Raw genomic sequence first — 25944 nt, 5'->3', positions numbered from 1 at the left:
TTCAGAAAGGAAGTAAATAAGCAAGAAATGCATACCTTTTGCCAATGCACCATCATAAATCTAATCACTTACTTAAATTACAATTATTTTAACTTTACTTTTGCTCTATATTTTTGCTGCTCCACTTCCTAAGTGACGATAGATGAAACACTTGGAAAACAAAAATATAAATCACTAGCTGGAAAGGCTTTTGCAGAGATCTGACACCAAATAAACACCATGTCCTCCATCTAATCTTCCCTCTTAAACATCAAACTTATGCAAAAAGAAGCAATGCTTTCACTAAAGAGTACTTACTTTTTGCTCACTAATGAAAATGTTTTGAATCTCTTTGCTGCGGTGCCAGTGGCGTTGTTTTCCTTCTTTGCTCTCTGATTATAGAACTGTATAAACTGGGCGAGATTTTGAATTCTTAGCTGATTGCATGCCTGTAGCCATGCACTTGCTCTGCTTCACTCTCCAGACCTCTTTCTCCTGATAGCCTCCTTTTTCTTGTACAGAGAGATGCAGTGCACTTTTTATGCAGTTATGCTGAATAGGTGCTGATGTATGTTGAAAACAGTTTTGCAGGTGCCTTGTCAAAATGTGCAGCGGATAGGCAGTAACACAATTCTGTTTAATATGCTATCAATCAGCCGCTGAATTCCCATTTGTACATATAGTATTATGAGTCTACTGTTCCCCAGACTATCATGACACTGCTGGTGTTTAGCTGCTCTCATGTCCTCCAACAGTGTTTCCCTATTGTCTGTTTGTCTGTTTAATATGCAAAGGTGGTCATTCGGGGAGTCATTTTGGACCAGTGTAAACGAATCGGCAACAATGATTAGCTGGCGCTGCAGAGGAAGTGTCCATCATTGTGTTAGTGCATTCTGAGACCATCACTCTTCCCTCAGGTTGTCTCTCCACTGCTCTCTCAGCCTATAGAAGACGCTCTCTGAAAAACACCCAAACAACACCAGAGTAAATACACTGTAAGTGGAGTTACTTAATGGGAGATTTTGCATGCTTAATTGCAAGTATGGATTGAAGGTCCATTAAAAGACATCAGTGTCTTGGAGTCCAACATACAGTTTGAATATACTTCAGATGGATTGATCCATTGACTTCCTGGCTTTTCTATCTGAGAGAAGTAATTAGAAACAAAGAGTGCAATATCATTTTGAAGATGATTTGAAAAACAAGAAATAAAATATAGTTAGTATCCAGACAGTCCTGATTCTGATGCTGGACCTTTTTGTTTGTTCAGTGTTTGCAAGCATGCTTCAGGGTGGCACCGTAGACGTCCTGAGGGAAATATCAGGCTTATTTATTGGAGCCTTTTTAGCCCCAGCTCAATAGCAGCAGTCTGATGGCCGAGGTACAGAGGGACTATCTGGCAGAGGAAGAGGTGGAGGAGGAGCTGGGCCTGGCGTCAGCCCCACTGACAAGCTCTTATTTACCGTCCAGATCTATGACTCATTTTATGTACCTAATCGTAAAGCACTGAGATTTATCGGAGGTAACGGGACAGTGGGGAATACCCCAGGAGACTGGCAGATTCAGCTCCCTCCCCCTCGCTCCCCTGGCTTGGCTTCAGGTTCACTCTACCTGGACCAGCACGCCAACACCTTCTGGGAAAGAGGGGTGTGTTAGAGCTCAGATGAGTAAGTCATATTTCTGCCAGATATGGACAGCTGATAGCTCATCTAATAAAGAAGAGGGTCGTAAAAATTGGATGGGCTAATGGATGACTCTGTAAGGATTAATAACAGCTTATTGGTCAGGTGCAGCGACCTCTTGCAGAGCTAACAATGCACTGGCCAACTGGGCTCTCGCTGCATGCAGCACAGCAGTAGCTGATCAAACCAGCAGTGTGTGTGCGTGTGTGTTCTTTGGGGGGGGGCATGGAAACTAAATTGCTTTCATAATTTTTTAACGCTGTACCTACTGTATCTCCTATGTTTTAACTACCACATCCTGGTTCGTGAAAGTGCAGTTGGATTTTTTTGCTTTATAAATAATGTATTAACTTCAGGGAGAAAAAATCTAAAGGTTGACATCCTCACTTACCATCATTTTTTCTCATGTCTGCCACTCCAGTAATGGCAAAGGGGGAAGCACAAACAAGAAGGTATTGTAATACTGCCTTTGTTCTGACAGGAACGCTCTCAAAGCCTGTTTTATATTCCTGCCGAAAATTAAAATTAAACTTTCATTGTTGTGCATGCTGTTTAATCCAATAACGATCTGATGTAACAAACTGCCGTAATATCTCCCAGCATACTTAATCGGAGCGGACTTAGCCCTGTCACTTTATATTAACCTCTGCTGCAACAGGAGAAGGGCTTCACTAATCTGCCATTGTTGGGTTTGGCAGTCTGTAGCTTGTGCAAAACAGATTTGGCAGTCAGTGCGAAAGTAAAGGCTTTATAATGACAGCAGGGCCTCTCTGCTATTTGAGCTAATAACGTCAAAATCTAATAATGCTGTGGCCCTTTGAATTAGATGGGAGGTGAATGGGTGGGAACAGTGGTGGTGTGGAAAAGGATTTTGGGGGGATGGGTTCAGCCATCCCACCTCTTCTCATTATTTCACTCACTTTTTAGACTCCAAATTGGCAAACAATTGAGTCCTTAATGACCTTTAAATTGCGCGTGTCTGTGCCCACACAGTCACTGGCAGGCTGATCCTGTGTCCTGTGAAAAATGTGCAGTTGTGGGGAAGTTATACGAAACTGTACCATCCTGACATCTGCCACTGTAGTTGGATGCCACTGTGTTAACAGGATATTAAGTTCACCAGGAAGCGTCTGAGCAAGGGAACTGAAGAGTCCCAGCGAACAGTGACCTCACGCTGCTCAGCAAGGCAGCATCTGCAGCGTCATCAAAGCACTTGACTCCTGTGTCCCCCCTGAACGCAGCCTTGGAAGTTAAAACAAAAAGCTGATTGGCTGCTCTCTCAGCCTCCCCTCATTTCCTCCACTGTGGATGAGGTCTCAGCCCGGGAGATAAAATAGCAGTTATTTCTCATGTGCTATGCCATTTTGTCAGTTTGACTGTTCCACTTATTCAGTGTTTTTTGACTTGCTGAGCTTGAGGGGATGTGAGTGCCATTTCGCAGCCAGATCTGAGTTGTGTTGATTGAATTAGACAAAGTCGGAAGATAATTAAGAACCGCAAGGCGCTGCAAAACTGTCTGCTTCCAAACTGGTGAAAATGAGACGCTGCCACATCAATGAGCTAGCTGGCTCTGCTTGATGTCAGTGGTGGGTTATATCAGTTGACACCCTTACCTCCTAGTGCTGGAGCCAGTTTCCTCCTTTCCCTTTAATGTTTCTCCAAATATGATTAATCACCAGCCGTAAAACCGTTGCCTCTGACAGTGCACCACGTTTGTACAGCTTTGTTTGTTTCTTTCACGGTAGTAATATGATCCTCAGCTGCCAAGTGTAGTTTATGGCATAAACACAACCCCAAAGAGGTGTGTCTGGGAGTCAAACGGAAATCACAGCTTGGCCCACATCATCTCTGATACTTTACTTATGATTTAGAAAGCCTGCATATATTTATTTTTCATATGTTTTTACATGAGTGTTTTATGGAGATTTCCAATGCTGAGCTCCTGGTATTCTTAGATATATTGCAATAATTAGATTTTCCAGTTTTAATCACTGCTAAAATCTTTGTACATTGTACTGTTTTGTCCTAATTTTGATCCCGCACATATATTTAACTCTCTTCCCGCTACACCCAAAGTGAGAACGCACTTTGAACTTCGCTCAAAAGGTCAAGCACGGTGAACTACCACAACATGATTAAAAAGAACAGTTACCAACCATTCCAGCATTTAATGAAGTATTTTTCTGTTTCTGGAGACAAAATAAATTCTCCCCAAAAGTCATTCACAGAACGTGAGAAGTAAGAGTTAGACAACGTGATAATGTGCTGGCACCTCGTGTGCATTCAGGCACTTCTCAGCCTTTCTCTTCTCTTTTTATTTCACCCATTTTATTTTTCACCCTATTTTATGGATGTTGGCCATGTTGGTGCTTCTCTTTCTTTTCCATTGCTGGATAGGTAATGTAGCTGTGAGGTTAATGTTGAGAATCGTATAGCTCAGGCACAATAAAATTGACACAGTGAGACCTAGAGAAGTATGTTTATGTGTCTGCCTTTGTGTTTGTGTGAACCTGAATGTGAAAAAAGGATGGGACTGTTCAGAGGCCCCCCAAAGGGGCTGGACTGTAGGCTAGGAGGGTGGGAGCGCAGTGGAACATGGGGTGTCAAAGGCTAATTTTCAAAGCCACTCACGGGCGCTCATCTCTCACAGTGAAGTGGCAAGCGTGGCAAGTGGCTTGCACGTTGTCATGGATACTAAAGCATGGGACCCCAGAGATGGGGAGCGGGGGACGAATGGCTGCCCTGTCTATAGGATTCCTGTCAGCTCTTGCCTGATAGATGGCATTGACGGATCATTTGTCATACTGTAATTGTTCTCAGCAAACACAGAATACCCACTAGTATAAACAGTAGTGTGCCGCTGGGCTAATAAAGCGGGAGAATGGAAAGGGATTCACTGATCCACTGCCTCTTTCACTTAAAGAGACAATGGCTCTGTTGTCCAGGCAAGGCGGTCTGATTAGAGCTGTGAGGGCTGAGAAAAAGCCTGGCCAAGAGAATAAAACAAGGCAATCATAAAGCAAACGGCAGTCACTTCTCTGTATCGATGTGGCTAGGCGGGGGTGAAATCTGTGAGAAGTGTTGACAGCTGAGGGAACAACAGGAGTATGTCTAGGAGTGATTCGTTTTCTTCCCCCCTCTCTATTTGGCCAGTGAAACAGTGAGGGAGAATGCTTGTCCAAGATAACAAATACAACACAAGTGCAGATGCATAGCTGGGACTAGGAGCTCTATCTGCCCAGCTCTCAGATAGCCAGGCGCCTGAGCTGGGTACAAATGACTCTGGGTACAAAGGTACTATTTGTTCACCCTTGTTTTGGTATGGGCCCTGTGTCTTTGCTATTACTATTGGGACTGACCCAGTGCCATCTCTCTGCTTGGAATGCTCTCTCCACCTTGGCTTGTGTATTGTGGAGCTCAGACATGCAAGGCTGTTGAGGTATGTATGGCACATGACTGGGGATTTCTGATGTGAACTGGAATTAGCTTGGCTCTTACCCACATTTTCATGAGTTATGTTAATGTGAAAATGAAAAAAAAAAAATCATTGAGTTACATATTAATGGTGATGGCAGACTGCCAGGGCACCAGCAGGACATGATGGCTCAGACTTCTCACCACAACACAGTTTAACCATCAGTCATCCAGTGCTGGATGATCAGGATTTCATCAAATTAGATCAAACCTGCAGGTGCCCACACTCTCACTCTTCCTCACTCATTTGTTCACCTTCCTTCCCTATTTCAGGGAGTATGTTTCTGTCTCCACTGCTCTGTAGTCCACTTTATATGCAGGAGGAGACCAGGAGGTGTATGATGTGCTGACTAATGTGTGTGTTGGAGGGAGGCCTGTGTCCTGCAGCCTGCTGTTGTTGTGTGCTGAAGCAGGCGGTCCTGGCTCTCCTTGTGGAGCACTTCACCCCTCTGACTGTACCCTGACACACTGTGACACGAGGAGCACTTTAGGCTGACCTGGCTGCTCACCTTCTGCCTGATGGACAGATTAAAGGACCATTAAGCATAATTACTGTTTCAGTTGGAGAGGCCAACTCATCCTGTCAGAAATGGTTACAAATTGCTGCACCTCTGCCCCCTGTATGGCTCTTAAATTCAGAATTTCATTGCATTTGTCTACTTTCTTACTATCAACAGGTTTGGGATTTGACAATAAAAATTGTTTGGTGAAGAGAATTGGAAAGGCAAATTGGGATAAATGGAAATAAGACTTCAGATTTGCTGAAAATTGTACTTTTGTAGTTTGCTTTGCCCATAGGTGTTTCAGTGTTTGTGGATCTGTGGCTCTAAGCCAATCAAAGTGAGCCTGATGGCTGTGGAGAGGTAGTTGATCTGGAGTGGAGCAGTGTTAGTGTGTGGTCTGCTGCGCTGTCTGTCTGATTATGTAAAATGTAGTGAGGTGGCGTAACACTGGCTGACTGTTGCAGTGGTTTGCCAGCTCCAGAGGGCCTGTTGCGAGTTTCACATGAGAATGTGCAGCAATGCTTCATAATGTTCTCCTCTCTGTATCCATAAGAAAACCCACACTGCCACCCTAGGGAAATTGGTCGATACCATCAACCCAGCTGGAGGCCCAGGCAGCAGACAGAGTTTTCCCATTTTTACATCAACACTGACGCTTATTATGAGATCTCCCTTTACTGTAACCTGCCCCTCTTGCGCCCCTTCCCTTCCTCATTTGGCCACTTATTACACCCATGGTGAGAACAAACAGTTTCCCTACTTAATAATTCACATCACTTTCATCTGATACTCAGTTACCATGGGCAATTTAGTAGTTGAATAATTTTGTGAAAAATTCATTTATTATCGCTGTGCGTTATGAATCTGGAGAGACGGAGAGTGGAGTGGTGGAGGATTTTAAATTGCGTCTGTGGAGCGAGGGATCCAAGGGTAGGTAATGTGTTCTAATGTTCTCAGCCATATGCATTGTTTTCAGGGCTCATCGGTTTTACATCGATTCCCACTGAAGTGTTTAATTGCATCATGAATATGATCTAATTCTGTCCTTTTCACTGAAACTGGAGCACTCTCTGCAAATGATGTACGGCCTTGACAGCACCACATCAGGATGTATTTTATATGGAATGTAAATTATAGTGTTAAATTAGCCTGGAAAGATAACTAGCTGGCACGGGGGAATGGACTCAACAGTTTAATTTAGTGTCAAAAGGCCATGAAGGGATAAATCACCTCTCTCTCTCCTCTCTACTATGCCATATTAAGCTTTAATCATTCTCCTTTTCTTGTAATATGACTTGTTTCTCACTGCTGCCTAAGGAGTTCTTGAGAACTACACTGCATTTCTCACATTGGCTGTTTGTGATGCTTCAGTTCGAGCATGTGGAAGACAATGTTTAGTTTTACTTCTTGAAATGTGCATAATTTTGCTGTCCCCAGAGAGGTCTGGAAATCACTTTGTTACTAGCAACAGGGGATATTTTTGCCATTTCTGCGAACAAACAAAAGCCGGTGGAGAAATGCAGGGCTCCATGGCAAAGGCATGTTAGTAGGAGTATTCATAAAACAGATGAAAGCCATTAGGTAGGCCTTGGTTTGTAAGAGGGACCTCTCCCCATTTCCTGTCCTCAAGGCTGGAGAGTTTGTCTGAGTGGCCTTGCAATTATCCAGAGTTACCCTCCATGAACCAAATAGGCCACTGTGCCTGGGAGCAGCCCTCTCGCAGCCTTGTCTATCTAGTCGGATGGTGTCCTTGAAGAAACCACCTGACTAAGATCTGGGTTTTAATGTGAGAACTCACTTGGCTTTGTGTTCCCAGAGTTATTGTGCTGAATTGACTTTCAGTTTAATTCGCTTCCCATCTGCATGTTGCTATGAGTAGACAGACGCAGAGGTTTGGGGACCTTCAGGTGTCTAAATACCTGTGCAGCTTTGTTATTGTCATATCTGGATAGCAACAGCTGGACACATAGAAACCAACCGCTCACCACTGCGCAACCAGGGTACCTCTTTTGAATTCATCCCACTGTGCTGCTGATTTTGACAGCTCTCTGGAGAAAAGAGCCCTTAAATTATCAAGTGGGGCCCTAGTTGTTTTCCTTGTTTTTCATCTCTTAGGAGGGAGTGAAGGGTGGGCTTTGGGGAAGAATTGGTATGTTAAATGAGCTATGGGAGGTCTACTGAGTTTTTTTTTTTTTTTTTTTTGAACAGGGGGAGTTCAGTCAGACGAGAATTGCTGTGTTGGGCGTTTGAGGCAGCTGTGTGAAGTCATTTTCCAGGAGTGCAAGCGGGAGAGAGGTGCGGATTAGGCAGCGCCTCTGAGCCGGAACAAGTCTGTCTGGGAAGGGATGAAGGCTACAAACCATAGATCTAATTCCCACTCACGCTGCTAGACAGCAGAGACACTCACACACAGCCAGTGTGAATTAGGCCCATTTGCTCCCCTCAGTCTGAAGCGAGCGAACACAGGCGCAGACAGAGAGAAGTTGACAGACTCCTCACATCCGGCCCTTTCTCCCGACTCCCTGTGCTGTTTCCAGCCCACCTCCAAAAGCTGTCTGCACCTTGTGCTCATTTTTATTGTTTTTTGTGCTGCAGGTCTTTATTATTGCTGACATTAACATGAACACAGTGCAAAAACAGGTTCCACTGTAATCCTGGGAGGGGAGAAAAAGGGCATTCCACTGGCAGTGCAGACAATGTTTGCACCTGTGGCCCCATTGAGTGCTTGAAACTGCAATGTTCTGAAGTTCATGTCTTTTTAATGTGTGTAACGCTTTGCCTCTGGTCATGCGATTTCCCTGAGGTTAAGGAAGGTTCATGAGGCCACACGTAGTGGTGGATTAGCTGATTTGCCAACTGAAGCTTACAAACACAGCTGCCCCTCTTTGCCTCCACGTGAACCAGACCGATTCCAGTGCCCTCTTGTCAGCATAAAAAAATCCTGACCCCAGAGCTTGCAGTGCAAGGATCAATGTCACTGACCCACATACATGTCCCCTTGCCTCTTTGTGATTGGACACAGTTTGCTTGTGGGTCAACCACAGCTCTGGAGAGGCAGGAGGGAAAGTACAATTCAGACCTGACTTAACCTGAAAATGCTGTCCATCATGTAACTAATGATGTCCAAAAGTAAACACTATTTGTAAACAGCATTTTCCTCAATTCCACCAGTGTTACAAACACTTCTTTCTGAGAAGCTCCAAAAAAAAAATCAATCCGATTGCTTTAGTTATTAAGGCTGCTTTTCGAGCTCTGTTAGTTGTTAGGAAAAATGAAGATGTTGTTGTGAGGACCCCTGTTCTCTACCCCCATTGTGCTTGTCTCTCCCATCACAGCCCTCTGCATCCAGCGTGCCCAGTAATGAGTTGTATTACATGCTCTGTGGTGGGCATGTCTTGTGTTAGGAGGCTGTATTCAATCTTTGTACTGTGAATGGAGGGGAAGGCTCTTTGTGTGTCTTTGAGAGGCACTGAATTGAAACGGTGTGCACCGAGTGAAGCTGATGAGGAGAGAGCAAGTCCTGAGAGGAACATGTGGAAGCCTGGCAGGCAGCAAAGCACTGTAGTATGTTTGTGTGCACTTGTGCGTAGACATGTATCCAACAGTGTGTCTGCAAGTGCTCTCTGAATGTTCACTGCAGAAGGATGGATTTCAAGGAAGTGTGCTGCTGAGCTACATGTGAGTTAAATTTGCCTCAGTTATTCGGTTTACTTATCCCCCATTTTTAAAGGGCCTGCCAAGAGCTAGTGTAGATTATATGAATGAAAATCTACTCCAGTCGGCTCATTCATCACTTGAGCCTCTCATTGTGACCCCTTATAAGGACTGCAGAGAATCTTAGCTATGGGCTAAGTGATTTTATGAGGAGCATCATAAGGGCTCAGGTCTTATACCTTTTTGTAGGAATGCATTTTCTACCTAGATGGCAACAAACTGCATTTGCACTTAAAACATATTCTGTAATCTTCTGTTATTTTACATACAAATTGCATCCCCAGCGATGCATTCATCATTGCTCATATCCAGCCCACTCTTAAATGAAAAATGTATCTGAGATGAATAATGGATCCCTCCATAGTATAATTTTGTGTTTCTTGAATACAGTCGAGAGTTCCTCCTTAGTCTTTTCCTCTAAATTTTCCCCCCCTGCCTGGATAAAGTTTTAAAGGAGAAGAGATATGAAGAAAAATTACTTATTTACCGTGGTTATTGTTTACCTGAGAATTTTCACAATATGAAGCCTCTTCCACACCCGTAATTTGTGGAATATAGCAGGAAAGAAAAAACACACTGTCGCCGCGAATCATGGCGTAGTGACTTTAGGACACTCCAAATTTGAACGCCAGTCAGTCATGATCATGTGCTGTGCCTTGTAGTATCTTATATATTTAGTCCATGGAACAGTTGGTTAGGAGATGATAAGGTTTGTAGCTAGCTAATGTACACAGGTGCTGGTGTAGTGGCAGTTTTGTGGGCTTCCTCTGGGGGCCATGGGTGGGCAGCCTTGTGTGAAGCCGGGAGAATTGAGGTTGAGTAGCCGAGCCCTCTGTCTTTATCTCTAATTACATGGTGAGGCTTGGGGGAGATTGGGCAGAACTGTAAAGCCCCCATAGATAGCTTAGCTTCCCTCCCACCCCCTGGCTGTAACACAGCAGGGTCTGTGGGTATGAAGCAGAACCAGGTCTGGTGGGGCTTTAATCCCAGCACAGACGTTCTCCCCGGGGAGCCCCTGCCGTTCTTTCCTCTCTGCAGTCTGCCACATTCCAAGCCACCGCTGGGGGAGAAGCACGCCCAGGCTCCGGCAGCCCACTCTGTCGTGCTCTACTTGCTCCTGACGGTTTTTGTTGTCCCTGAAGTTTCCCAGCATGTCCTGGGAGACATCCTGACACCAAGTTGCAGATGGGAATCACTGGACCGAGGCAGCTGGTGTCACGATGTGGATTGAAATTCACAGTTGGTATAAAATATGAAACAAATATGTCATTATACATATGTTTTCCACAGTTTGTTCATCCAGCTGTTTCCTAGCCCCTCCCCAGCCCTGTCATATAAACCTGGGCAGGCTAGGGCTGATAATTATCCATTATTTTGCCCCACTTTTCTGAGGGAGGCTCCAGTCACTTACAAACATTATCTTTTGTAGCTGTCACTTCACTGTGTTGGATCACTCATAAGATCTTTGTATTCTGGAGTTTAATGTTTACATGTTGTTGTTGTTTTGATGATATGAGGCAACGCTATCAAAGGCGAGCACAGAACACACTTCATTACAAATGAAGAAGGCAGAATTATTCCCAGTCAGTTAAATGTCCTTTGATTCCTTTGCAAGTTTAATCTGCAGAAATCGATAAAAGGATGCATGTTGGGCTTGGGAGTCAACAGCAGCTGTGTTTGATGGGTAAACGGACAACCAAATGGATGATGTGAGGGAGCATTCATCTTTCTTTAGGCAAACTGGGCGGCTAGGTCCCAACTAATTGATTGATCGTGTGACTTGCTGATACAATCAAAGCATGGCCTGATTTATGGCGATAAATCGATTGATTAATAAGGTTTTCGTTGCTGGGGTTGGTCCGTGATGCTGGTGAGAAGTGGAGGGAAGACACATCCAAGTCACACATCCATCTTGGAGCCGTCAGCTCTGTTGGTTTAGTGTGGTAATAAGAAAGGCCCGGATCTCCCAGCTGACATTTACAAAGAGCTGGCTGGCTATGACCCGCTTCTTAGATTAACCTCCACTTGTTCTCATAAGCACCACTGATATTAAAAGATGGGGAGCAACAGCAGCCAGGGAAAAATGAAGTGTGACTTTTTTCGCTTCACCGTTTGCATACATCATTAGGGGGAACAACGAAAATCAATTGCAAATTCCAGAATAAATAAAAACAAATATCTTGAGCAGCATAATGCGAGGGCCTCTTGTTGACTCTTTCCAGATTACATTTAGCCGAGTGTTTAAACGCTGATTTACAACAAGATGGAGTCCATTCCCTGCACTCGCCTGCCTGTCTGCCTGCCCGTTCAGAATATGAAATGGAAGTTAAACACTGTGAATCTCCAGTGTGGGGAGGAGGGCTCTGGACGTGTGGGCAGTGTAGCATCAAATAGATTGTGTTTCCTCTCGTGTAAACGCCTAATGTGTGCCGAGTGCTCTGACACAGATGAATGTAAGGAATTTGCTGTAAAGACTTTACGGCCCTTTTGAGAGACATGGCTGGAAACTGGTAGCATGGAACCTGCTCCACGCCCCCCTGAACACACGTACGCACACATGCACATACACACACGCTTGCACAACTGCTTACACATGCACACATGTCAAGGCACACAGCCCCCCAAGGAGAGCAGCTACATCAATCTGTTAAGGCTGGTGTGGACATCAGGGATACTTTTTATTTGCTTTGGGTCAGGAATGGCGGCACTGATGATGAGATGAGGATCCTGTCTCAGACCTGCTCCACACTGCGTGTTTTGTTATGGTACAGAGTAATTCTGGTGATTCTTTTGACCGGGCTCATCATTTAATATTTGAGAGCTACCCTCTTTTGCAGAACAGGGAAAATTATGAAATGATTCAAGTATAAACTGCCCTTTCAAGTGGCTGCTCCCATTCTGCTGCAACAGAACTTGTCTGCCAGATCTTTGGGCCTTTGTGACGCCGCTCAAAGCTCCCAGCTGCTTGTTGTCATCGCCGCTTTTATTCCCACTCTCACCGCTCTATTTAGATTCATTTATTTTTGGTTCAAATGCTGTAAAATGAAAGTGCGATGGAGAGAAGGAGGGTAAAGGAGTGTTCCCTCTCTCAGACAGGTGGCCCCAGTTTATGTCGCCGGGCCCCAGGGGCCCAACTAAGTGTGTCTGAGCGAGAGGAGGGACCTGTCTCTCAGCGCTACACAGGTGGTGTGAAACGCAGCCCTCTCTCCACACCTGAAATATTCAGATTCTTCCAGCGGCGTCACTTTGATCTTGCTGCAATCGACAAGGGAAAACGGAGAGAGTAGGGGGGAGAAAACAACAAAAACAAGAGGAAGAGCAGCACACCTGAGAGTGAACAGATTGACATTTCTTAAGAGAGAATAAACAATCGCAGGTTAGCTGTGTTGCATTGCTGCAGCTCGTCATTTCAGGTGAAAGTGGGCCATTGCGGTGATGGCTGCATCTGTGGAGCCTTCCTCCTCTCCTACGAACTGACCTCAATGGTGAAGCTTCACAGAAACAAGTCTCCCACAGTGCACTCCTCTTTTTCCACTCTGAAGGAAACAGGAAAACAAACCTTGTCCCCAATTTTATTGTTCTGACACCATCACTGTTCTAATTTTTTTTTTTTTTTTATGCAACCCCACACAAAAAAGTTCTGCTTGAAAGATTTCTGTTTTTGGGGCACTGGCTGTTTTTCCTGGTCTTGGTAATTGTGGACCATCCCTGTCGCTCCTCCACATTCACATCTCCATTTGAGCTGATCATTTGGTCGTCTAAGGTTATCATGTCTTCTCTCACGTTTCAACCCACTAGACTGCTAATGAATCATAGGACTGTGTAATTAGTCACCCTGCATGTACCACACAGTGACAATAGACACCATGATTGTAACCACAGAGTTTGAAAGGAGCAGAACAATGGTTAGCCTTAATGATGATAAATAAGGTGTTGTAATTGGCCTTCGTTTGGAGTATTCAGTCATAGATTGTAATTTGAAGTTTCTAATTTGAGGACATTTAAAGTTATTCATTGAATTCAGAATGGATACAGGATTGTTAGAAAGGGCTGTAATAAGCTGTTTTCATGATACCTCTTGATACAATTTTAAATAGGACTTGACGATAAATGGAATTAGAGCCTCCCTGATCATACTAAGATCTGTTGCCATTATATCAGTGTGACGTAAAAAAAAAAACATGCATGTGTGTCCAAATGTGCCTGTTGGAATTAAAGAGGGAGAAGTGTTGACAAGTAGGCTGTGCTCTGGTGCATCAGGCGCCAAAAACTCTCTAAATGAAGCAGGGTATGACGAATAATGGCTGACAACACCAGTCACACCTTTTGCTGATGGTTGTAACGCTCGCACGCTTCTCCTTCCTTTTGTAAGATTTAGCATGCTGTTTGAAGACAGCCTGACTGACTGGGGATTAATTATTTTGGATGATTTATCAGACTTACCAGTCCAGAGTTTAGAGAGGTGTCAAAATGAAATGTGATTTTCCTCGTTGGTAAGTCCTCACAATCTATACACTACCTACATATTTCTGCACAGTGCACTCAGTATTACTGCTGTAGAGTGGACAGTTGCCGAATGTGTGAGTGATATGCAAGGCAAGGCAGCCCAACCTGGGAGCTGGGACCTCACAAGGGGTCACAAGACAAATCTTGGAGGTCATGAGACGGTTCAAGCACCCCAAAATGATTACATTAATCTTTTTTTTTTTTTTGTGTAATTATAAGCCACAGGGATATGCATTTACTGTTTCATCTCAAGGAAATGTATTTTAGAGAAATTCACTTAGATAACAGCACTCATATCTGTGCATTAGCTTAGCAGACACTGCATTTTAGTTAAGTTCTAGAGATGCTGGTAGGTGACCAAGGCCTAAAGTCTCTTTTTAACCTATAGTGGAGGTATAAATTCTACAAAGTAAAGTACAACAATACCCCCCTATGCAATACTAAAATATTCAAACAACCATGTTTTGGTGTTACTTCTATGGTTCTTTCGCAATTGACAACAAACCAGGTATGTCACCTGGATCATAAGAATGGGGGAAACTCTACTCACAGCAGGTTCAAACAAACTCAGAATTATATGTTTATAGTATTTGACTCAGGTGTGGTGTGGTCTGACAGCAGTGTGGTGGTGTGAATTGGAGCAGCTCTAACTCAGCTGATGGGGAGTGAGAGTGAGGGGGCAGCAGTCGGTCTAAGCAGATGGAGAGAGATGCCAGGTGATAGCAACCCCCCGGTGCTTCCCTGTCAGAGGCCGCATGCTCAGCTCATGTTCCTATTGCTGGGCCGTGGAAGTCAGAGGCTCCTCCTGCTTGACTCCCTCTGTCTGGACAGTCTCACACACACACACACCCACACACACATACAGTCTGCATGCTCTGCCCTTAACTGATGCTCAGCCCAAGGAGGCCAGATAAGAGTTCATTTTGGATCTTTCATATGGACAGGTGCCAATACGTGCTCTTTCCCTCCTCCACTAAACCACTCCCTCCTCCTTCCATGGCTGAGGCTGGGGGTGGGTGGGAGTGGGGGGATTCGGATGGGGGTGCAGAGAAATAATAATTTTGAGGCCAGGCTAGACTGCAGTGATTGGGACTATTGATTGTGGTGATTTGATTTTATTGATCAGTCCCCCCCTCTCAAATGTGGCATCTGAGACGCAGGGCTAATCTAAGTCAGCTATGGACAATCTTGGCGAGGCGATAAGGAATGTATGAAAGGAAACTACACTTATCTTAATCACAGACTGCTCCCTGCTCTGCCTTGCTGCAGCCCATGTGTGCACATGTGTCTGTGTGCACGCGTGTATGCCCACTCTGTCTTTTGTGCGACACCTTGTGTGTAAGTGTGTGTGTGTGTATTGCATGTTTGTTTCGGTGTGCTGGGGGTTGTGAGGCAGTACAGTCACCAGGCAGAACAGAGTGGATCTATAAATTGATGGAATTCAAAGCCTCCAGCATCGATTACCATTATAACAAACAGCAGCACACAGAATGTCTGATTATTTTTAGACAAAGATTCTGTGCTCTCAGCAGCAATTCTGCTGATGCTGTCACACTTTCAGACATCTGCCTATGATTGCAATTAGATGGGATACAAAAAGAAAAATAATACCCCATCTGCATTTTCCCCTCTCTCCTTCTCCTCCCTATTTTTTCCTCTTTAATTTGTGCTGTCCAAGCCCAGTGCACACAATAGTGATTTTGACTCGATCTACCTCATTGCAGTACCTTGGTAGTTTTTTTTCCCCCACTTGTCAACATTTTCCACCATGAGTTGTCTTTGTGAAAGGCCAGAAAATAGCTTACCGCTACAGATGTAATCAAGACGAGCTAGGTTTAATGAATCAATGTCAGATCTGCTCCAACACAATACATTAGTAAGCTCTGCATTTTAGCTAAAACAGTCACTCTTGTGTAGATTGTTACAGTGTATCTTTTGTGCTCTAATTTTTGTCAAGAGCAGTTTTTGTTCAGCAAGTCTTTACTGGATTTGATTATTAGACGTTTTACTCTCTATTTGCTGCCCTTACCTTAACAGATGTAACCTGCCTTGCATCACTTAAATGAAACATAGCATACTTGACAGCCAGCTTATGTCATAATCCTCAGTGCTTTGTCTTTTTTATAGATATTTGTTACCATTGCAGGCCTCCATTTTTCTTGCCCAGTTTATCCCTCACCCAAAAGAGTCTGAAGGGACCACTCCCTGCAGTCTTTGCTGCAGCACACTTCCTTAACCCTATACCTCTTGATGCTGTAAAAATGGCTGCTTGGCAGTTCAAAGGGGGACTCCAGATGCTGGCAGGATCCATCTGTAGTTGGTGTCAGGGCAGAGCCAAAGGACGTGTGTGTCACGGTGTCAAGCTTCAAGTACATTTACTGACTGCCAGTGGGCTGCGGGTTTGTTCTATTAAAGCCAGTAAGCTTCTTGTTTCTTGGCCTTTGTTTTTGATTCAGAAGTCACCAATATTGCTTTCACCTCTTAGATTGACTTTAGTAAGGCAGGACTGGTTGCATTCTCAAAATCCCTCTTTCCTGCTCCTCCAGCCCCAGTGACAGCTCCGCCCTCCCCAGGGGAAACTCATCAATTATGGCTGGATGTTTGACTGGCAGAGGCTTAATGACAGGAGCTCTGTATTGACCCAGCTGCCACACACTGAAAATTTGGTCCCAATCGTCCTTTTTAAAATGTGTCAAATGATTACTGAGAAACTCCTCTTTGCACAGTTGAACTTGCCTTTCCTATGCTCTTAGGTGTTCAAGACAACAGAAGTATCTGCGTGTTTGTGCAGGCTGAAGCTCAACACAATGACTGGAGATAAGTGAATTTTACCAGGGATCTCAAAGGTGGCCCTGGTTGTAGTTTGATTGTAGACATCTGATTGGGTAGCTTTTGTCTCCTGAGACAGCATTGCAAAACACTACATTACTACATTGTGAATTCCTTCCATGATCAATCTGGGCAAGACGACCAAAGTAGCAAACAGTCTGTTCTGCTTCACTTTGTTCCAGAAAAACAGGCAGTAGGTTTCATTTGATAGGCTGTTTCCCAGGCTTCCCTCTCTCATAATGGTCTAGAAACTGTGGGGGTGCTTTAAAAAAAAAAACATGCCATTATGTTTGCACTGTTTGGCTTGCATACAGCATGAGTACTCACCATCCTCATCAGCTGAGCTGCAATAAAATATGAAACCAGCTTTGTGCGGAGGCCTGTGCAGCACTGGTGGATGAGGAAGAATCACCACACTGGTTATATCTTAAGTACTTATAAAATCCACTCTCAGTCATTTCTAGAAGAATTTTCTTTTGGCAAGATTAGCCAATCTGGGGCCATTTGAATCTAGTAGAGGTTGGCCGGCTTCTGAAAGCCCACTCTCTAATCTCCAGGAAGGCTCATCCCAGATGGACTGTAAGGACTAACAGGAATTTGTGAAGTTTTGTCGCCTTATCCTGTACAACCACAACCTTTTTCAGTGACAATATTTCCCAGGAAAGACATATTTCCCACTAACCAAATGAATCCTGAATATTTTGTAAGTGAAGAATTTGTGATTTTTAAACAGGAAGATTAGTGATGGTAATCACACAATTAAAACTGAATTTTTAGTCTTCATTACAAATAAGGAATATGACTATGGGATACCATTTGGGGCTCCATGATTAGAGAAAGAACGTTTCAGCTTTGGTCAATGTGGATACGGCAGGTGATATTCTGTAATTTTCTGACTTTAAACAAACCCTAATAGACAAAACACAACAATGAAGTTAATTGCCTGCTGGCAGCAGTTTTACATTTATATTTCCCAAAATGTTGATCTGTTTGAACAAACACAGCTGCTATAGTTTATTTTGAATGATTCAGACATACATATACCCCTTCACTTTTTGAACATTGTGTTATAGATTTAATTCAAAATGGAAATATGGATTTAATTCAAAATGGAAATATATCCAATCAATAACCCCACATAACAAACTGAAAACATGTTTTTAGACACTGCAAATATATCAAAAACCTGAAATTTCTTTGTACTTTGCAGATACACTTTTAACTGTGGTCACGTCAGGTTTTAATTCTCCTTGATGTGTCTAGAACTTGACTGGAGTCCACCTGTGGAAAAGTGATTTGAATGGACATAGTTTAAAAAGATACACACCTGAGGATATCAGGTCCCACAGTTCACACTGTACGTCAGGGCACAAACCAGGTTATAAGGTTGAAGAAAGTGTCTGTGAATGTCCATGACTAAACTGTGGTGAGACCTTGATCAGAGAAAGGCTATACAACCAACTGGGAGCTACACCACCAGGCTCTACTCATCACCTGCTAATACCATCCCTGTGGTGAAGCATGGTAGTGGCAGTAGGGACAGGGGAACAAGTCTGACTCAAGAGAAGGATCAATGAAGGCAGAGAAACATACAGAGACCTGGTCCAGGTCTCTTACACATTGTCATTAATGGGTACTGAGTATGGATTGTTTAGCAAAAATGTCCAGACCTACAGCACAATAAAGAGTACAAAACATGAACAGAGTTGAATGCTAGCTGAATCCATTTTACATAACATCCTAGTGCCATAGATGCAAATATGAACAGTCCACTCACCGGCCACTTTATTAGGTCCACATGTTCAATTGCTTGTTAACACAAATAGCTAATCAGCCAATCACATGGCAGAAATTCACTGCATTTATGCATGTATATGTGGTCAAGACGACTTGCTGAAGTTCAAACCGAGCATCAGATTGGGGGAAGAAAGGGGATTGAAGTGAAGTGACTTTGAACGTGGCATGGTTGTTGGTGCCAGACAGGCAGGTCTGAGTATTTCAGAAACTGCTGATCTACTGGGATTTTCACACGCAACCATCTCTGGGTTGTGGTCCAAAAAAGAGAAAATACCCAGTGAGCTGCAATTATGTGGACGAAAATGTCTTGATGTCAGAGGAGAATGGGCAAACTGGTTCAAGATGATAGGAAGGCAACAGTAACTCAAATAACCACTCGTTACAGCCAAGGTGTGCAGAATACCATCTGAGGCTGAAACTGAGGCTACAATTTGCACAGGCTCACCAAAACTGAACAATAGAAGACTGGAAAAATGTTGGCTGGTCTGAATCTTGATTTCAGCTGTGACCTTCAGATTGTAGGGTCAGAATTTGGCGTAAACAACATGAAAGCATGGATCCATCCTGCCGTTCATCCGATCCATCAATGGTTTCGTCTGCGGGTGGTGGTGTAATAGTGTGGGGATATTTTCTTGGCACACTTTGGGCCCCTTACAGTAGGTACCACCTCAGCAACATTTAACCGCCACAGCCTACCTGAGCATTGTTGCTGACCATGTCCATCCCTTTATGACCCATCTTCTTCCAGCAGGGTAATGCTCCATGTCACAAAGCTCAAATTATCTCAAACTGGTTTCTTGAACATCACAATGAGTTCACTGTAACGCAATGGACTCCACAGTCTCAATCCAATAGAGCACCTTTGGCATGTGGTGTAACCTTAAAGTTAGTTTTGGTTCTTTTGAACTTCAGTTAATCACTTCGTGGCAAATCATAAATCATATATATAAGTAACTTTCTGGGATGATCAACATGTTTCGGTCTGCACTGGTTAATAATGTCAACCTGCCAATGTGAGCCCTAGATCAGACATTGCTCAAATGTTGTTTTGAACGGAAAAGAAAACTGAATTATTATGATATTCTAAAACCCGTTGGCAATGAGTCATTTTTGTGAATTTGGTAAAATTCTTATTGTTGGTAGAAATGCATGTCAGACTATACACTCTGTCCTACTTTAGCCACTTTCTACCTTGTCAGTCCAGGGACTTGAACCATCAGCCCTTCAATTACCGGCCTACTTCTCTCACCGACAGGCTGCCACCGTCCCATGAGGCTACCACTGTAGAAGTTTCACCCTTCCATTTTCTCTATTTTTTTTTCCTTGTGTGATGATTTATTAAATTGCCTTTAAGTAAGGCTGCAGATTAATTAAAACACAGTCAATTTAATTTCCCAGCGTCATATATAAATTCGCAGTGGTAATTGAATCCCCTACTTCACTTTTATATTGTAACCCAGCAGTTACAAGAGAAGATCCTCATCAATTACCAAGAATCACAGTCAAAATGAAGAGGAGGTGAATGTGCAGTTGTCTGTTTCAGTGTTGCTCAGTACAGGAGAGTCGAGTTTGAATCAGTTTTTTTTTTCTGTTTGCTGAAAGAGCCGGGAATTGGATGACTGATCAATATATCGGATTTGCAGCTGGCATGTGGTGCAGCTGAGTCCAGCATGAATGCAAGGTTCTGATGAAGGGCTTGCTACACAGACAGCTTTGAATAGTGGATCAGACATGTTGCTGGGGTGGAGCTCTTATTTAGTATAACACAGACATGTAAACAACCAATGTGCAGAGACATTAATGGAATAGCGATCCGGCCTGTTGTTTTAGCAAAAGGGTAATTTGGTTAAAGCTATGGGAGGCCCTGTCATGTATTGAAAATCTCTCTGGGATCAATATAAAGATTGGTGCAGGCAATGGGAGAGAGCTGGAAAAGAGGCTAAAAATATATCAGACCTGTGGTAATTATGACAGCAAGCGAGGTGTTTGTATCTTTGATTCAGGTTTTGGCCAGGCTTAAAAACACAGCCTTTTATTTCAAAAGGAAGTTCTATTTGTTTGTAAGGGCGTTAGTCAGGTTAATGGGTCTCTACATGTACCCCCCTTCCTCTTTTACTCCCCTCCCTCTTGCCCCACTGCCTCACTGGCTCTCTATAGCTGTTGCAAGCGTATTGATTATTTCAAATACTGATTATCTAAAAGGCCTTCTGCTACTGTAGGCATTGGATTTATTTTGGCTTAATTATTTATGGGCCAGGGCTAGCTGTAAGTATTACTGCTGTGAGATCATGAAGGATTACATTGTTAATATTCAGCAGTGTATTTTTATTTATGTACACTCCTAGCTTTACTGGATGAGCGTTGGCAGGATCCCTAAAGTGCCGTCTCTCTCCGCTGTCTTCCTCTCACCGTCTCCCTGTCTTTTGTGTGTTCATAGAGGGAGCTAAACTCTGTAGCGTCTGAGCTGGCGGGTCGACAAGAGGAGAGTGAACATTCCCACAAGCACCTGGTGGAGCTGAGCAGGGAGTTCAAGAGAAATGTCCCTGAGGTGAGTCTAGCTCCCCCCTGTTCCCTCTGTGTCGCTTTGCTCTTTTTCACTTGAGCAGGTACAGACTGACTGCGTCATTGCCTCTGCTGAGCCCCCGATGTACGTTTGAACAGTCAATTATTTATTTATTTTGTAAAATCTGCTTTACAACATGTATTAATGGTACACAGCACTTGTAAGAAGTCAGGATTACCCTCAGACACCCGTCTGCAGTAGCTCAGTTAATATTTAAATGCTGAGGCCTTGCAGTAATGTTAGCCTCTGGCTGGGTGTGATGAGAGGCCAGGGGGCTCATTTACAAAAGCTAAGCACAACTTTGCTGCTTACGTCCAACTCCAAAACGAAACCACCCGCTAATGAAACAGTCTCTTGGTGTCAGAATTGGCAGCTGATATTGACTTTCTCCAAATTTCTGTGATGTAACAGGAACAGGTGTCTCTCCAAACCCGTCAGGAACAGGACTCTGACTAAACACAATCTGATGAATGCTAATGAAGAGGTGCCCCCCACCCACGGCATCAGACCGCCAACATAACTAGAACTCACACTTTTTGTGCTACTTTTCAAAAAAAAAATTGTGTTATTGAAGACAAACACATGGTAGAAAACGAGTACAAAGACAACAAAAGTGTACATTCTTACATTTAAAAGATAGAGCTGCATTTATCAAATCCAAACAATGATCACAAGCCCATGTGTACCCTGAACGAGTTTTCAGCCCTTTTCTATTTTGGCTGCAAAGACATCTAAATTCTAACTGAGCCTGTTGAAGCCCCATATTAGCTTCAGCTGAACTTGCATCTACAGTAGCGCTGAACGACGACTGTGGATTTTATCCTACAGTCACTTAGTGGAATCTCTCTAGAAATAGAGCTTTTTATGTGTGCAGTATGAATATGAGGGAGATCTGCAACAATCTGTAATGCTTACAGTATACATAGAGGTATTTCAGCATAGTTTTATAGCAGGAAAAATGACTCAGTGAATGTATCCTTTAATACCCCCCACTACCTAGAGTACTTTACACACTCCTCACCTCCTCAGCAATTCACTGTAAATTGTTGGAATTCATTCGTTCCAAAAACAGAGTATACAGTTTTTCCAACATAAATGGCAGATAATACAGGAAAAACAATAAAGTAGGCATTCAAATGGAGCCACCAGAGCAAGATCCCTCTGCACTCCCCTTTCTCTGAACTTAACTGAGAGTTTCTCTTCCTTGTACCATATTTGCGTCTGTCACCCATTCTCCAGTTAACATTTCTACGTACCTAGCAACTGAAATGGTAAATTAAAACCTTTTCAGTTTTGTTGGTAGCATAGCAGTGATGATACTTAGGCTATGCTGACAGTTTGCTGAAATGTACACTACCAATTTAACTACGATATTTGGAATTTGATTTTATGTTTACAGTCTGTGCATCGCTGTGTTGTCTTTTTTGTGCACTTTATGTTGCCATGACCTCATTCCACTCCTCTCCTGTAAGGCAAAATGGCAATTAGGTTATGATGTTGAATACATGAAAGTTGAAGCTATGAATGATAGATACGATTTTGTCCTTTTTTATCAGCTTCTTTGAAATGATCATCCATTGACATCCAGGCTGAAGTCAAAGAGAATATTTTTAAATGTTATAAATGAGCCCTTGGGCTATTTGCTGTGGCTATGCAGTTTGCCTATCTCAGTGTGAGTATGTAGTGTAGTGCTGTAATCTTGACAGTATAATACAGGCGTTTAAGACAGGATCAGGCTGTCACCAGTGGCAGCACAATCCCCTTACCTGAGGCTGTCGGAGCTCGCACAAGTCTGGATCTCTGAGCTCTAATGCAAGCTACTGGAAAGCCCCACTTTTCAAACATGCCCACTCAAACCCTTTAGGTTTAACCACTAATACCCACACCCTATAACAACATACCTCACACACGCATACACGCAGTTTAAGCAGAGGTACTGAGAGAGTCCATTAACATTAAAGATGTTCAGTCCTCTTTGTTTGCGAGCTGTTTGTGCCTCTCTGGGGCCAGTCTGATTCCTAAACAGGTGGAGCATCTGCAAAGTGCAAAATGCTGAGACGGAGTTTACTTTTTTTGTCTGTACATAGGAAGTCCGGGAGATGGTGGCACCTGTTCTCAAGAGTTTCCAAGCCCAGGTGAGTCTTTGCATTTTACAGATACATGAAACATCTACAGATTATGCTGAATAAACCAGAGAAAGTCTGGGAGTTGCTAAATAGTTGATAAATAGTAGATGATTTCCATATTATATTTTAGTGAGCCATAAAACCATTCATGCTGGATATTATATATACATAACCAGTGCAGATCACTGTGTTCCTAGGATGAATGATTTGATAGATAGGGTGAGGAATCCATGGCATACTTTTCATGTTACTGCTCATCTGCTGCTTATTGACTGATGCCTTTTCTGTCAAAGTGAAGTAGCATCTATCTGCCATTAGATGATCAGATATCTGGCTTCTCATATTTTCTTGGCTGAGACAAGCCCTCATTTCCTGTTGTGATGGTGCATTCACCGTGCCCCCTCTGACGTTGCCATATTGAAAAAGTCATCTGATACCTACCAAGACTCTGCTCCAGCCATTAAACCAAGGTCATAAATCACATTTGTGAGCTGCGTTATGGTCTGCAAAGCAGAGGCTTATGGAAATGATACCACAAATATGTTTCCAGTCTCGCTCTCCCCTGTAAACTCCCGCTCAGTGCTAACCTGAAAGCCCTATCATCGGTAAACATGAGAACACTCGGCATGGATTGTTCAGTTCTCTTGGAAGTGATTATTGGCAGCTTCTTTTTAATGTTTTATAATTGACTATGCCCAAGCAACTGTGCTCCCTGGCAGGAACTATCACATTCAATACTACACTCCGCAATACTCTGTGGTTGATTTGTGTGCTAATTCAATTACTCTAACTGTAAAGTCACACAAATATGAGAAGCACCCTTCCATAGCTTTATTGTGCAAACAGAAACCCACAGGATTAATTTAAGCACCATTGATGTCTGACAACTGGGAGTCTAGAGATGTTTCATAGTAGATAAAATAGATGGCTGATAATGAGTGATGATATTTTTTTTTTTTTCTTGTTAGCTGCAGGCCTCTCTGGGTACCTCTGTCTCTCTTGTGTAACTTCCACAGGCTTATGTTCTGCACGTTGATAAGTTAGCCAGCTTGGAGTGGAAAAAGCTTTACCTATATATTTTTTTGATCGCTAGGTGCAACAAGCAACTTGGTACACCATAATACTATAATCCTCTGGTGTTTTCTGATACACTTTGACCTTATTGGTAATGTCAAACAGCTTGCGGAGGCTTGTGAACTTTACCCAGCGGTAGCCTGCGTGACCTCAGCGTAAGCTGTGGGACCTCGACCTGCTGCGGCAGGGGGAGAATGTGCAGAGAAGGTGGAGTTGGATGCGCTTGTTTGGCTCTGTGGTTTGGGATAGACTAAAGCTCCCCTGCAGCTGCACTGTACAGGTGGTGAATTGCAGAAATGTCCTGGAGCGTGTGTGTGTGTGTGTGTGTGCGTGTGTGCGTGTGTGCGTGTGTGTGTGTGTGTGTGTGTGTGTGTGTGTGTGTGTGTATGAGGATGCATATATGGGAAACAGAACTGGGTCCTCTCTCCCTCCCCCCAAGTTCTGTGGCCCAGAGGAGCGCCTCATGGTATTTGGACCCTCATCATGCCACTTCTAAAGGAGAAGTCAGCTCCTTTGAAGTTTTTGCGACATGACAGGTTCTCTTTCTTTTCTTTTTCATTTCAATGTTCCCCACCCACTTTCTCTCTCTTTTCCCGTCCAATCTCGCCTTCTAATTATCGCTAACCAGGCGACTGATTAGAAACACGTTGCCGACCTAGTTTTTCTGTGGAGCTGGAGGAGGAGAAAGGGTTAATCCCAGAGCTGGTGGCTGTCATTGGTCGCTTCCCTCCTTCTTCTCCTCTTTTTCGTTCTGCTCTCCTCTTTCTTTCCCTGGAAGTTTGCTAATGAGGTCCCGTCAGAGCTGAGGAGAGGTGTTAATTTGGCCTTATGAAGTAGGAAGGAGATTAAGGACAGTGAGGAGCTGAGTTTACGGCTTAAAATACACCGCTGTCCTTATTAATCCACAGAGCCCTGGGAGACCGGCGTTTTTGGGTTTATAATGAACACTGTCTTATAATGAAGGTAATTTTAATAAAAATTTACGGCAAAGCAGAGGAGATGGTACATGTCTCCATGGTTTCAGGCGCACCTTAGGGGCTGAGGGATATGACAGTTATTTCTCAAATAACCGATCGCTGGAGAGAAGGGCCTGTTGGACCACACTTTTCACAGAACTTTCACACAAGCTCTCGCTGCCATCTGAATATACAGAAGGCAGTCTTCATCAGGTCTCACCAAGACTACGTGGGCTTCTCAATGCAATTTACACCTCCCTCTGCTTTTAGAGTGTAAACTCCCCTCAGGATAAACCTTTGTGAAGCAGTAAAAAAAAAAGAACAGTGACAGATTTCTTGTGTTAGTACCCTCTTTTTTTTTTTTTTTTTTTTTTCTTTGGGAGAGGCAGATTCCTCTCCTCATCCGGCCTGTACCAATCTGAATATCAGGCACAAATTAAATCGTTCTATTTTTCTCCTCTCCTCTTGATGTCGTTTGGTGCTTTCAGAAAAAGAAAACAGCAGTATGGGTCCCTAATTACTGAAACTTGCTTTACAATGATAATCCGTGGAGTAATTTAGCGTGCACAATGAGAGTTGTGGTGCTTGCGCAGATGGAGATTCTGATAAATAGTTTGTAACGTGTAATTAGCAGCTCTGCCGGTTACATACCATTAACCCCTCAAGCTCAGGAATCATTATTGGCCCTCATTATCAAGCAGCAAGGTACGATCGAGCTGACTAGACATCAAAAACATCAAA

The 25944-nt window shown here is 43.5% G+C and overlaps 1 protein-coding gene across 2 annotated transcripts in view; it reads left to right on the top strand.

Annotated features, from left to right (window-relative positions):
- Window positions 1-25944, top strand: part of cux2b (cut-like homeobox 2b) — an 81152-nt gene that overhangs the window by 12261 nt on the left and 42947 nt on the right. For both annotated transcript variants that reach the window (XM_026320982.1, XM_026320983.1), the window contains exons 2-3: window positions 20922-21032; window positions 23135-23182. In XM_026320982.1, coding sequence (XP_026176767.1) covers window positions 20922-21032; window positions 23135-23182 — 159 coding nt within the window. The remainder of the gene's footprint in view (window positions 1-20921; window positions 21033-23134; window positions 23183-25944) is intronic.

The sequence above is a fragment of the Mastacembelus armatus genome, chromosome 9, assembly GCF_900324485.2.
Source record: "Mastacembelus armatus chromosome 9, fMasArm1.2, whole genome shotgun sequence".
NCBI lineage: Eukaryota > Metazoa > Chordata > Actinopteri > Synbranchiformes > Mastacembelidae > Mastacembelus > Mastacembelus armatus.
Note: the sequence above shows the minus strand (reverse complement) of the source record. Positions and strands in the feature narration are given on the sequence as shown.